Source organism: Mytilus edulis, chromosome 13, assembly GCF_963676685.1.
Source record: "Mytilus edulis chromosome 13, xbMytEdul2.2, whole genome shotgun sequence".
NCBI lineage: Eukaryota > Metazoa > Mollusca > Bivalvia > Mytilida > Mytilidae > Mytilus > Mytilus edulis.
This window is the reverse complement of record NC_092356.1, coordinates 21,573,128-21,588,736: the sequence shown is the minus strand read 5'-3', so window position 1 is coordinate 21,588,736 and position 15,609 is coordinate 21,573,128. Positions and strand designations below refer to the sequence as shown.

At 32.5% G+C, this 15,609-nt stretch overlaps 1 protein-coding gene across 1 annotated transcript; it reads left to right on the top strand.

Moving 5' to 3' along the window:
* The first annotated feature begins 2,451 nt into the window (after positions 1–2,451).
* On the top strand, positions 2,452–7,418 carry LOC139501036 (E3 ubiquitin-protein ligase TRIM56-like). Its single transcript, XM_071289991.1, has 2 exons — positions 2,452–2,541; positions 5,662–7,418. Exon 2 carries the CDS (start codon positions 5,668–5,670, stop codon positions 7,360–7,362), a length of 1,695 nt encoding a protein of 564 aa, XP_071146092.1. The 5' UTR covers positions 2,452–2,541; positions 5,662–5,667; the 3' UTR covers positions 7,363–7,418.
* The last annotated feature ends 8,191 nt before the right edge of the window (positions 7,419–15,609 follow it).

Below are 15,609 nucleotides of genomic sequence, written 5' to 3'. Positions count from 1 at the left end.
TGGTACTAAACCCTTAATATAACGGGATGGTTTGCTAGTGATTATTTGTCAATATATGTTGATCATTGTCATTTTGTTTATTTTCGTCTGTTACCTGTTCTAACATCGAACTCGATCTCCCATTAAACTGAATTTTACCCTGCGTATTGCTGTGTTTTTGTTAATCTTCATTGGCTAGAGGTGCAGAGAGAGAGAGAGAGGGAGTTGATATCTCACAAAACATGTTTAACTCTGTCTCATTTTAGTGCCTGTTCCGATTCTCTCCTTAGATCAGTTTTATTTTAGTTCATTTATTTGTTTCGGAGTGTAGTTCTAGTGTGACGTTATTTTTTCTGAAAAAGTACACATTTTTGTTTAGGGTTCAGCTGAAGCCCGTCTCTAGGTGCAATGTGTTGACAACACATTTGTTGCCTAGTGAAGATTACTGCTCTACGGTATAATTGTTGTCTCTTTCTAGTGCCAATTGATGTGCATTAATTGATTGATACTTCAGTCTTGGAAATAAGATATTTTTATCATGTTTATTAGTTTAAATTTGTTTTGAACTTTGTTTCAGAAACTACTAGTTCTTTGATATTTAGTGGTTGTCGTCGGTTTATATCTGTCATGTTTTATACGTTTTTCGTGAATTGCCTTGCAATACAGAGGCCAGGCGGGTTATTTTATACACTATGAGGTATTTTTTTCTCATTGTCAAAAAACATACGGTGACCAACATGTACAATTTCTTTTTTCAATCAACAAGCAGCAAAAAGAAATATAGGACTTACGTTATAGTTTAAAAGAATTTTGTGAAGTAGTAATTGTCTTGCTCAACTATACATGTAATACATTTCAAACATAGTGCAATATTTAAAGCTAAGTACTGTTATCAGCGGTACAAGGACGTCATTCGTAAATATAAATCAACGTTCAAACACCTTATACGTTCAGCTATCTTTTATATCCAATCTGTTATGGTAATATTCTTTACAAATCACGAAAATGTCGTCATTCATTTCAAAAGCTAAGCAAACCTTGAAACAAACTTATTCAGAAGGGATAAAGTAACGATACGATTGTCAGCTCACTAACGATATCATTTTTTTTGGTATTTACGTTGATTCACTCATAGTGTATTTTCATCAGTTATAAACACATTTACTTGTATTCAGTTTGACATTAATATCTACGTGATTTTTAAAGTTTTAAATGAAGACAACCGCATCGTACGAACCAAATTTGTAAAGTGTCAATTTTATTGATACGAATTTAATGTAAAATACAAAATGTTTAAGAAATGCACGTGTATGTTAATTTAGAGTAAATATCTTGCTATTATAAACACTAAGCAATGAATGAGGTTGTTTAATTTGATATATGTCTTTGTGTGCTTCTTTATCACATATTTGTTTGTTTTTATATGGATTACGTTTATAACACATTGTTGACTGCTGTACCCCTATTTCTAACATTTGTATTTATAATGTTTATTTTATTCACGCATCGTTATCAATATAAAGGAATTTGATGCGACTGTCATAAAAGTGAGAGGTATAGCTAGCTGTAAAACCAGATTAAATCCATCATTTTCTACATAGGAAAAAACTTGTCCCAACAGTTATCAAAGGTACCAGGCTTATAAATTAATACGACCGATGCATGTTTTGTCTACATAAGACTCAACAGTGACACTCAGATAAAAAGAAAAAATGAAAGTCAAACAAGTACAAAGATGAAAATCATTGATGATCTAAAATACCAAAAAAATTGTACCAAATACGGCTTAGGCTATCTATGCATGGGATAAAAAATCCTTAGTGTATCGAATAATTCTTATGTTTGCAAACAGAAGATTTAAAAAAAAATGACCATATAATTGATAGTTATGTCAAAACTGAAGCGCTGACTACTGGGCTGATGATACCCTCGGGGACGAAACTACACCTACAGTGACATCGAACTAGTGGTGTAAATAGGTACCAGGCTTAGAATTTAATACGCCAGATACACGTTTCGTCTACATGAGACTCATCAGTGACGCTCAGATCCGAACAAATAGAAAGTACAAAGTTGAAGAGCATTAATGACCAAAAACATTGTGCCAAATCATAGTACGGCTAAGATTATCTATACCAAGCAAGGAATATGACAGTTGTTATTAATTCGTTTGATGTGTTTGAGCTTTTGATTTTTTCATTTGATTAGAGATTTGAATTTTCCACGCAGTTCAGTATTTTTGTGATTTTACTTGTAATTACATGTATAGTGCTATTGCAACTATACTTATAATTCCTATTATTTTATTTTGTTAACTAATAAGTGTTGATTAGATACATCTATTAGAACTCTGTTCGTGTGAAAATTAAAATGTCTTATCTTCAAAGTGATTTATTTTGACCTCATTTGAACCATATGTACTGATCAATATAAATATCACGTGATATGAAAGGTCGTGACCACTATAACCTTGACTCGGCCTGACAAAAGTAAACAAATAAACAGTTTATTGTGTGAAATTTACATAGTAACATAGTATAGTCAGTTCAAATACTAACTAAGGTTTGTGGTTTATCATTATTTTTGGTGAATGCTTGCATTGTGTTGCAATTATTTTACAATGTATATATTGAATTTGATAATTCTTGGTTTCATCAAAGGTATAAATATCTATAAAAAAAACAATTTTCCAACTGCGTTCTATCAATTAAATGTAAGAATATGTAGGTCATATGTATGTATACTAACGGATTCAGAACGTTGCGATGTAACAGGTGAAGGTATATTGATATAGTCCAAGTCATGAAGAATAAATTTAAACGTTTTGAATCATTGACTGATTTTGTAGATTACAAAATTGATTAACAAGGAAATTTATATGAAATAATGAAATAAAAATATCGAAGAAAGCAGTATACTAGACCATGAAGAAAAAACATGACATGTCTTCAAAAATTGCAGAAACCTCTGATTTCCGTTATTTAAAGAAAATGTAAATCAATTCACCGTCACGTCCATGTTACCATCAATTAATTATTTTTTTAACTCGAAATATATGGTCTCTCATTTTTTATCTGAGTTGTCGTTCTTAGTTTCTTGATATTTATTTGGTTTTCGTAAAATTTTGTGTTGTCTTCGGGGCGGTGGAGGGGGTATTTTAATCAGAAAATCATTTTATTCAATATAGTGTTTAATCCTTTGTCACACTGTACTTATCTAACTGCCCATGGCTGCATGCCTAATGTGGTACCATATTAGATAATATGATTCTTTTTGTTACAATTATTTTTAGTTTCATTAACATGATTAAGCAACTTGAAGTCATATAAAATTGAAAATGGAAATGGGGAATATGTCAAAGAGACAACAACCTAACCAAAGAGCAGACAATAGCCGAAGATCACCAATGGGTCTTCAACGCAGCGAGAAAAGTCCGCACCCGGAGGTGGTCCTAAGCTGACCTGTAAATAAAACTGTATACTAGTTCAGTTAAAATGGACATCACACTAAACTCAAAAACACATAAACGAAATAAATTTAAAATACACAACACAGTACACTTTTATACTCCTTTCTCAACTTAAACCCAATCGCAGTAATATTGAATTCATGTGCATCATCTGTATATTTTTATTGTCCATGTTTGGCTTTCAAAATATTTGGTTTTTAGCATTATTAATGTTACTCAAGCTCAACATTTGCACTTGCTATAATTGATTGATCAATTGGTTATTTGATGTCTATCGTCAAATATTACACCATCTAAGCCGATAACATGTTAATATGATACAAATGGTTAAATATACCCTCCCTTTTACCTCATCGACACGAGCTTAAAATATATAGCAGTTGGGACACAGATATATACTGTATCACCCTACCCAGAAATATTATTTGGAACTACAAGTCGCCGACCTTTCTAGTGTATAAGTCCGAAATGCTGCATGTTTGCGGAGAGACTTATTTACCATTTTTCGTTAAAACAATGAATGACAGTAAATGATTGTCATGTTCTCCTTCGCTATGTTCATACGAACATAAAGATTGTCTTATCAATACGTAAATAAAACAAAAATCAATGTGGGATGAGAAATAGCACTGATCAGTTTAATAATAATAAATTGTGACAATTCTGTAAAACAGTGTCTCCAAATCTCCGAATAAATGCTAGGAAATCTACAAATACAAAAACGTTCAATCAGAAAAAGATAACTCTATTTAATAACATAATTATCTTGAATGCAAAATATACGTGTCGATCTGATCAGTGAGTTTTGCTCGACAAGTGAAATGGCGCGAAATTAAAAGATATGTATGTATAAAAACCGAATTTACGAGTGTAGGGGTATGCAAATATTTATACGCCGAATTAAGAAATGAATGTTAAGGTCAATAAGACGATAACCTATCAACAAAAAGTCAGATACAAGATTTATCAAACCTATATTTACCTAATATTAGAAATCGAAATAAGTTTAGAGGCAATAAATACGTTTTCTGTATATGCTGTAATGCTTTCCACTGAACAACTTTGATATTATTAGCAGTATTCCGTTATTTTGTAATATTTAACTAATCAATAAATGTAATCGAATCGTTACTTAGTAAATTTAACACATAATTTTAAATATTATAGCCCATACAAAATAAGATCTGCAAATGATATTCTGAGAAGTATAATTCATCTATAATTATAGATCGACAGAAAGTAAAATTCATAGTTTTAACATTAAAAATTACTAACCAAATAGGATCTGTAAATAGTATATAAATATCAATGAAATTGTCATTCGACTATAAATGACAATTTAAATTATTTTGTTCCTACATGTATCTTGAAAACTTTAATATAAAAAAAAGATGTGGTATGATTGCCAATGAGACAACTACAAGAGACCAAATGACACAAAAATTAACATTTGTAGGTCAACGTACGGCCTTTATAAAAGGGGCCCCGAAATGACAAATGTACAACAATTCAAACAAGAAAACTAACGGTCTTATTAATGTAAAAAAAATAACGAAAAAAATATATGTAACACATCAACTAACGACAACCACTGAATTACAGGCTCCTAACCTGGGACAGACACATACATACAAATGACAAATGTGGCGGGTTAAACAAGTTAGCGGGATCCCAACTATCCCCCTAACCTTGGACAGTGTTGTATCAGTACAACACAAAAACGAAGTATATAAATCAGTTGAAAAAGGCTTAACTCATCAGATGGATATAAATAGAAATACATCTAACGAAAACACAGAGTGGACGTGGCCGGGTATATCCAAACAATAAAAAGACACTAAGTACTGATCTGAGAGTACTCGCAGTTACTAACACCTAGTTCAAAGCCACTTACAAATTTATATAAAAGAAAATCATGCATATAAGACTACATGTATAATGCATTTATATTGAAAAAAATATGACTGTCCAGAGAGCAATGGTCCTCGATTTTCTGTTATTAAAGGTCATTAATTTATATTTGTACGGTCTTTCCATTTCCGAACATGAATACTTTAGCACATTGCTCGTCCAAACTTTTTTTTTTTCAGACCAACATTTTTTTTTTTAATTTACCTGATGTTTGTTTTTCTAAGAGTTCACTGCTCGTCTTCATTGAATTGTACTGTACTTTTAGTTCTTTTGATTAATTTAAATCACAAAATATATTTCAGCTGAAAATGGCGACATCAATACCTACATGTATATGCGACATTTGCATCACTAATGACATACCGAAAACTGCCTCTGGTTGGTGTTTAGAATGTGAAGAAGCTATCTGCACTGATTGTGAAAAACAGCATGGCTGTATGAAATTAACAAAGAATCATAAAATAATACCTATAGACGATAACAAGATGTCAACTTCCAATCTTGATTCGGAGCAGGAATGCAATGACCATTCCCAAAAGTTAGATTTTTTTTGTTTAAAACACTCTCAACCATGCTGTGTTACTTGCATTTTTGAGAAACACAAAAGATGTCAAGAATTGAAGCCATTACCGGAAGTCGAAAAGGGGATGACGTCATTCGATAGTTCGTTTTCAAATTTAGAGGATCGAGTAGAGGATATTATTGAAAGTATCACCGGTCTATTAAAGGAGAAACAAGAAAATAAAACAAGATTAAAAGTTCAAAAAAATAACATCATAACCGAAGTGCAAACTATTCGAAAGTCAATAAATAGACACTTTGATAAAGTTCAGCTGATTCTAATGGAGGGACTGGAAAAGGAAGAAAAAACACAAAACGAAAGAATAGATATGTGTATTGAGAAGCTTTCAGCAATCCTAAAGAAAGTTGACAAATTGTCAAGTAAGTTGGAACAAGCAAAGCAACATAAATCAAAGTTCCAGGCTTTTCTTGCTGCTTTTGAATGGGACAAAACAATTGAAAAAGAAGAAAAAGCATGGACTTCATTGCAAACAGATAAATTATCAGATAGCGCTGACATTCAGTTAGATCTTTCATCGATACTCAAGGAGTTTGAAAAAGATTTAACTGAATTTGGAAAGATAGAAGTGACGTATTCACCATCTAAGAAACTTCTATTAGAGAATCCTCCAAACCAAGGACATTCATTGACCTCTGCTTCAAGCGCCATTTATAAAATAAACATGACAAACATTTGTTCTTTTCAAACACCGTCGGGGACATCGAGGGAAACACTTATAACAGATATAGATATGTTAGATGATGGACGAATTATCCTAGCCGACAATTCGCCAAACCGACGTCTTATTTTAATGAGCCAAGAAGGTGAACTTATCAAAATCATTCAACTAAATGATATATGTTTCGGTGTTGCAGTCATAGACAAAACAACAATTGCTACAACATTAGTAAAAAAGAAGAAAATTGCTATCGTCGACATTGACTCATCGGAGGTGCAACGATCTATATCAATGAGCGAGGAGTGTTACGGTTTATCTTTTGCTGGTGAAATATTAGTAGTCAGCCTCGATGACCCCACATTCCAGTTCGTTAATCTTTCCGGTAAAGTTGTATCTTCAGTGTGGAAAGCTGATTACGCCGACTATTGTTGCGTTCATAACAACAAGCTGTATTATGCAACATCAAGTGGTGACTCGGTATTCGAGGCGAAATTGAATGGAGATATTGTCTGGAAGTCATACTGCCAGAAATACGATTTTCCCGATGGTATTACTACGGATGCTTCTGGTAATGTCTTTGTTGCTTGCAAGAGTAGTAAGAAAGTAATAGTCTTTGGAAAAAATGGCAAGGAATCTAGAGTTCTCCTGACTAAAGAAAACGGACTAAACAACCCAAGGGCTATACATTACAAGCGTGAAATGAACATACTTCTTGTGTGTAATTTATCCGGACAATGTTTTTTATACAAAGTTACGGATTGATTAATTATCTTCATCATGTTGATACCATCTCAGAAATAAATTTTGGGTAAATTCTTTCCTAAGGTTTTTGAAATTTGGCAATAGATCGGCTAACACGTTTCCAAGCTAAAACACATCGTTAGTTCCAAAAAGGTACGTTGTTCGAACAATCTCAAACCTAACGGACACAAAACGAATAAACAAACAAGAGTCAACTAAATATGAAACGCAAATCTTGAGTAACAGTTACAGTATCGCAACACTGAGTAACAGGAAACCAATCAAGAAAACTTGGAATCTAGCTCTGGTTAACAAGAAGGACAAGTTGGCTGATAAAAAAAGATAATAAAAGCATGGAATGAAAGTTTTTTCCTCTTGCCGCAATGATATTTCCAATTCCTCTGAATTAAATTAATTTTAATTTTGGTTACACATATTTATTTCGAATCATGTTATGCCGAAGAAACATTTATATTTCATTTGTATTTCGGACTAAACATTAAGATTAATTCACCTGACTTTCTCCTGATTTTGATATTTTTTAATAATTGATTTTTAATGTCCAGTTGCAAATATTTCATATGTAGTCAAGGCGAGAACTTATCATTGCTTATTAACACTTAATTCAATAGATATGAATGGATTCGGACCGTATTATTTGTACTGCCATGAGTAAATGAGAACTGAAATTTTGCCTTGCAACAGCACCCCTCAGAGAATTGTGCTAACGGTTGTTAAACTGTGAAGTTTCTGAGCGTGTACCTTCGAATTCATGATTATATACCACAGATACTTACAAGGAGGGGGATTGCGACCTAGAAAAGTACTCCAAATTCTAGTTTAATCCTACAACGTTCATTTGACAATTCCCATTGAGGAACCTTGTCAGTGGCTCTCTTTCTTTTCTTTTTTTCTCCCTCCTAAACCCCGTCATATTGAGTAATTTGGTGTGGATGGTAGATTTTTCATATGTCTAATGATTTTATTCACAACCTTTTGAACCCTTTTTAGTTCACCTGGCCCGAAGGGCCAAGTGAGCTTTTCCCATCACTTGGCGTCCGGCGTCCGGCGTCCGGCGTCCAGCGTCTGGCGTTAACTTTTACAAAAATCTTGTCCTCTGAAACTGCTTGGCCAAATTTACCCAAACTTGGCCACAATCATCATTGGGGTATCTAGTTTAAAAAATGTGTCCGGTGACCCGGTCAACCAACCAAGATGGCCACCATAGCTAAAAATAGAACATAGGGGTAAAATGTGGTTTTTGGCTTATAACTCAAAAACCAAAGCATTTACAGCAAATCTGACATGGGGGTTAAATTGTTCATGAGGTCAACATCTATCTTCCCTGAAATTTTCAGATGAATCGAACAACCCGTTCTTGGGTAGCTGCCCCTGAATTGGTAATTTTATGGAAATTTTACTGTTTTTGTTTATTATCTTGAATAATTATTATAGATAGAGATAAACTGTAAACAGCAATAATGTTCAGCAAAGTAAGATTTACAAATAAGTCAACATGATTGAAATGGTCAATTGACCCCTTTAGGAGTTATTGCCCTTTATAGTCAATTTTTAACCATTTATAGTAAATCTTAGTAATCTTTTACAAAAATATTCTCCTCTGAAACTACTGGGCCAAATTTAACCAAACTTGGCCACAATCATCATTGGGGTATCTTGTTTAAAAAAATGTGTCCGGTGACCCGGTCAACCAACCAAGATGGCCACCATAGCTAAAAATAGAACATAGGGGTAAAATGTGGTTTTTGGCTTATAACTCAAAAACTAAAGCAGTTAGAGCAAATCTAACAGTGGTATAATTGTTTATCAGGTCAAGATCTATCTGCCCTTAAATTTTCAAATGAATCGGACAACCCGTTGTTGGGTTGCTGCCCCTGAATTGGTAATATTAAGGAAATTTTACAGTTTTTGGTTATTATCTTGAATATTATTATAGATAGAGATAAACTGTAAACAGCAATAATATTCAGCAAAGTTAAATCTTCAAATAAGTCACATGACCAAAATGGTCAGTTGACCCCTTTAAGAGTTATTTCCCTTTATAGTCAATTTTTAACCATTTTTCGTAAATCTTAGTAATCTTTTACAAAAATCTTCTCCTCTGAAACTACTGGACCAAATTCATCCAAACTTGGCCACAATCATTTGTGGGGTATCTAGTTTAAAACATATGTCGTCCGGTGACCTGGCCATCCAACCAAGATGGCTGCCACGGCTAAAAATAGAACATAGGGGTAAAATGCAGTTTTTGGCTTATAACTCAAAAACCAAAGCATTTAGAGCAAATCTGACATGGGGGTAAAATTGTTAATCAGGTCAACATCTATCTGCCCTGAAATTTTCAGATGAATTGGACAACCCATTGTTGGGTTGCTGCCCCTGAATATGTAATTTTATGGAAATTTTGCTGTTTTTGGTTATTATCTTGAATATTATTATAGATAGAGATAAACTGTAAACAGCAATAATGTTCAGCAAAGTAAGATTTACAAATAAACCAACATAACCAAAATGGTCAGTTGACCCCTTTAAGAGTTATTTCCCTTTATAGTCAATTTTTAACCATTTTTCGTAAATCTTAGTAATCTTTTACAAAAATCTTCTCCTCTGAAACTACTGGGCCAAATTAATCCAAACTTGGTCACAATCATTTGTGGGGTATCTAGTTTAAAACATATGTCGTCCGGTGACCTGGCCATCCAACCAAGATGGCTGCCACGGCTAAAAATAGAACATAGGGGTAAAATGCAGTTTTTGGCTTATAACTCAAAAACCAAAGCATTTAGAGCAAATCTGACATGGGGGTAAAATTGTTAATCAGGTCAACATCTATCTGCCATGAAATTTTCAGATGAATTGGTCAACCCATTCTTGGGTTGCTGCCCCTGAATATGTAATTTTATGGAAATTTTGCTGTTTTTGGTTATTATCTTGAATATTATTATAGATAGAAATAAACTGTAAACAGCAATAATGTTCAGCAAAGTAAGATTTACAAATAAGTCAACATGATTGAAATGGTCAATTTACCCCCTAAGGAGTTATTGTCCTTTATAGTCAATTTTTAACAATTTTCATAAACTTTAAATTTTACTAACATTTTCCACTGAAACTACTGGGCAAAGTTCATTGTAGATAGAGATAATTGTAAGCAGCAAGAATGTTCAGTAAAGTAAGATCTACAAACACATTGCCATCACCAAAACACAATTTTGTCATGAATCCATCTGTGTCCTTTGTTTAATATTCACATAGACCAAGGTGAGCGACACAGGCTCTTTAGAGCCTCTAGTTAGAGCTTGCTATATTTAATAGACAGCTGGAATTTTTAATCCGTATACTAGTATTGACCTTTAGACGTATACTATATTGTTTTTTAGCGTAGTTGGATTGCTCGTCTTCTTGGCGTATAAATCCTTCATTTATACCATTAAAACAACTAAGTCAACCTCATACAATAAACTATCTTCATATTACCGACTTTTGACTCCGGAGTATATATAAATGTTTCACATGTTACCCACTCTGTGGTAGGACATTCTTGTAGTGAGTCAATTAAGAGCAACTAAAAGTAGTAAAATTAAAATACAGTCGGTGCCATTTAAGGGAAACAATAACTTTTATCCCAAATGATTTTGTTGTGGATAGAAAACAAAAAAGAAGTTGTAAGATTGACAATGAGACAATCCATCAGAGTTCAAATGAAGATTCTGTGCGCATTAACTCTAGGCAATCGTAAGTCCTTTATAATATAAGGAAAATCGTTTGCCATATTCTTGCCGTCGCGACATGCACAATATGAAAGAATTCAAAGGAGAAAACAAACGCCATAATTGAAAAAGAGTAAAATTACGAAAAACAAATGGGATAATGTCAGCAATGAACCAACAACAGTTTTAGAACTACATGCTCCTGGTTTTGAGTAGACACTTGAAAAATGTTTAAAATGTTTGTGAGCACCCGGGCAATCCTCCCTAAGTTTGTCTTTAAAATCTTGCTAAGCAAGGAGGTCCAGAATAAAGTAAGGTTTAAATTACTACATTCGTAACCTATCAACATGTTCTCTTCCTAATGTGCATGTAATATTTGCGACTGCACGTGAATCAGAAATCTATTCGTTGTGTCATCAACTTTTTTAAGGGTGTTGCTAAACGACGGAAACGGGAAAAGGAACGGAAACGGAAAGAACGGAATTTAAGGGGGGAAATAAAGAGCTATGAAAATCAATAGATCTTGTGTTGTTGTTAATTTTTGCTATTACAGGTTTTATCTATTTACCATATATTTCAATATAACAGGCGAACATGCAAGTAAGAAAATTCGTCATATAAGATCGATAACTCCTGTAAGAAGTCATTTGACTGTTTTTACGTGAATGGACATTAGGTATAGCTCAACATTCTTATAAAATTGAGAATGAAAACGGGGAATATGTCAAAGAGGCAACAACCCTTCCAATGAGCAGACAACATCCGAAGTTCACTAATAGGTTGTCAATGCAGCGAGAAAATCCCGCACCCGGAGGTGTTATCAGCTGACCCCTAAATAAAATTATGTGCTAGTTCAGTGAAAACGGGCGTCACACTAAACTCCAGAAAATATAAATGGGATTAAATTTTGAAAAAATATACAAGACTAACAGAGGCCAGAGGTTCCTGACTTGGGTCAGGCGCAAAACTTCGACGGGGTTAAACACGTTTTGTGAGATCCCAACTCTCCCCATATACTTCTAGCCAATGTAGAATAAAAAAAAAAGGCATATGAAGCATAAACACAGTAAAACTCATTTTAAAAGAAGTCCGAGTCCGATGTAAGTTTTGACATGTTTTTTCACATCAGGTTTTCGTTATTTATAGCGCTTCTTGATAGACAGAAATTGCATGTTATCCCTATGTTTTGATTAAAGCCATGTCGGCTAAATTGACTGACAGACAGGATTATCCAATACAGTTTGTACAGTGGATTCCATTGAATGTCTATTCAAAGTTAATATCTTTGCTTGTTAGCTGAAGTCATTGTTAGGTTAGGTAAACTATCCTTCTTTAAGAATAGACTAGTCCGACAGAAGACCAATCTATCTGTCTGTTGGACTATGCTACTTTGAAAGAAGGTACTAGTATATCTGACCTAATAATGACTTCACGGTACCATACCTGTCAACTGACCCGTATTTTGCGGGTGTGACCCGAGATTTTAACAATTCTGAGGGATCACCCGGGACACCCGCCGGGTCACTGAATAACCCGGGAATTCCGAAAATGACCCGATTTCACCTGGATTTCTAACCCTAGAGAATGATTCATAAGTGATTTTTCTTTGAAATACCGGCAAATTCGTAATTCTTTCATCAACAGAAGTTCAGCCAACTGTGTAGACTGTCAAATTAAGTAACCCATCAAGTGCATGGCTTCACTTGACAGCTTTGGTGTCAAACACACTATTAATTAACACCAATTACCTTAGCTTCAGGTCGTAAATAAATTTCACTGTTGTCACGTTTTACAAACATTTTTCAACTGAGTTACTTCCCCTTTTTTGTCACCATTCAAAATTGTTCCTTATATTTACGTTTTTTGGGGTAAAAAAGATCAAATCTACTACAAATAGAATTTAAATACATATTGAAATATAACTTTTCATTAAATTCATACCTTAATACAATTATAAAAAAAAAGTTGAAAATTATTTTTTTCATCTATACTTCCTAAATTGTCATTTCATAAAATATGATTATATTAGTCCAGTTCATTTTAGAGATGGCATACATCTTAAAGGTTATGGTATTGCAATACTTGTTAGTTGTATGAAAAGGGTAATTAATCCTTTAATAGGTGTAAAATCAGGGGATAGAAGAGATCAGAATACACATGCATCTGATTATAGAAAAGTAACAAATTATGGTCAGAAAGGTGTACAATATATGCAAAAAAATTATCAGTCAAACACTGGTAATTATATGAAAAAAGATCAATTTAATAATTACTATGGTCAAAATCAAAACATGTTTTCACAAAGTAATCATTCTAATAACTATAGGAAAGATCAAGTTGAGGGTAATGGAAACAGAGATAGAATGCTCGAAATGATGGAATATATGCTCCAAGAAATGAGAAATATGAGGTAAAAAGCACAAAAAAATAAGTAATATCAAATGTACATGTAGGTACACTTTAGAATTTGCATTTTAGAATGTAAATATTCAAGTTTTGATAAGAAAATTTTAGTCAAAATAATAAAATGGATCAACTAGTATTATCACAACAATAAGATGATAAAAAAAAAACCAATATTTTCTTTTGCATGTAATGAGATAAAAAATGCTTATTTTGAATATACATTGTAAATGCATGTAAGTGATGGGTGTTTCAGAAAAAAACATATTAGTGTCATGATGAAAGGTAGAAATATCTGTATGTATATTTTTTGAGGTGATTTATTATGTTAAAGTTAGTTTTACAGAATACTTGTAAGATTCAGTTAATTTTTAGTTATACAGAACACTTGTAATATTCATTTTAACAATGAAAAGAGTTATTTCCCTTAGACTGTTGTATTTTTAGCAGTCATGGATAATAGTAAAAAAAATTAATGTATTTTGGAACTATGATTATTGTTTAATCTATCATGTTTATAGAAACATTAACCAAACTGTGTAATTATAATAGAAGGTTTTCAGGCTAACAAAAAGGTTTATTATACAATTGACAATAGCAAATATTAAAAAATGAACAGAATTCATAAAAAATTGTCAATTTCCTCATGGAATGTACATGGCCTTGGGGATAAAATGAAAGACCCAATGTTTCTGGATTTTTTAAATAAAGATATAAATATATTGTTAGAAACCTGGAAGGGGGGGTCAGAAGATTTTAAAACTGAAGGCTATAACATTATCTCTAAAGTACGCAAGAAAACAAAAAAAGCCAAAAGACATAGTGGAGGCATTATAGTCATGATTAAAAAACAATTTTACAAGGGGATTTCTTATCTTAAAGATGCTACGTCATCCCAGAATAGATTATGGTTAAAGCTTGACAAGTATTTCTTTGGACTTAAACAAGATTTATATCTTTGTGCTGTTTATATTCCCCCTTTTTCATCAGCACATTATGATAGTGACTTGGAAAATCTTGAAAATGAAATTAGTTCATTTTCTATTGAAGGACAAATTATTTTAATAGGGGATTTTAATTCTAGGACTGCAATGAAAGCAGATTACATAGAAAATGACTCAGATGAAATAAATAATTTTGATGGTATTGACCTTCTTCCAGAGAGCTATATAACTGATATTGATATCAGAAGAGTAAACCAAGATAGCACTTTGAATACATTGGGGAATAAATTACTTGAATTATGTTCGTCCTCAAGGCTTCGTATACTTAATGGTCGTTTTTTGGGAGATTCCCTGGGATATTTTACTTATATGTGTAATACTGGGTTCAGTACAGTTGATTATGCTATTGCAAGTGAGAGTCTCCTGCCTGAGGTAAAATACTTTAAAACAAATGACTTTACATATTTATCAGATCATGTTCAAATAAACTTATATATGAATTGTTCTATTATATCAGATACATGTATGAAGAAATGTTTAGATGAGAAGAGATGGCATTTGATAAAATCATACAAATGGACAGAATTGTCATCTTCAAAATTAATTGATGTTCTATCAACAGAAAATGTTAAAAAGGAAATTTTAGATTTAGAGATGGAACATTTTGATAGCAATAAACTAGGCGTTGATGGTGCAACTGAAAAACTAAACAAAATTTTACAAACTATTGCAGAAAATACATGTAAAGTCATATCTAAACCAACAAAAAAGAAAAAGAAAAAAATTAAACAAGTATGGTCAGATAATGTAGTATATGAAACAAAAAGACAAATAAACTATTTAGGAAATAAAATCAAGAATAACTTAAATGACAAAAGTTTAAAATCTAAATATTTTGAATTATGTAAAAAACTAAAAAAAATGATTAAACAGAAAAAATTTGAATATCACCAAAAACTTTATAAATCACTTTCAGATAATTTAAAAAATAATCCAAAAGAATACTGGAATGTTCTAAAGGCAATAAAAAAGAAACCAAATATTGAAGAAGATATTCCTGAAATTTTAATGAATGAAAATAAAATCATAAAACATTTTCAGGATCAGGGTACACCAGCCTCATATGATAAATCCTTTGTAAATAAACTGGAACTGAACTAAACATTATAGAAGATAATATTGAATTGAAT

What these genes read in the sequence shown, in the direction of transcription:
- LOC139501036 (XM_071289991.1), top strand. Translation starts at nt 5,668, where the DNA reads ATGGCGACATCAATACCTACATGTATATGCGACATTTGCATCACTAAT.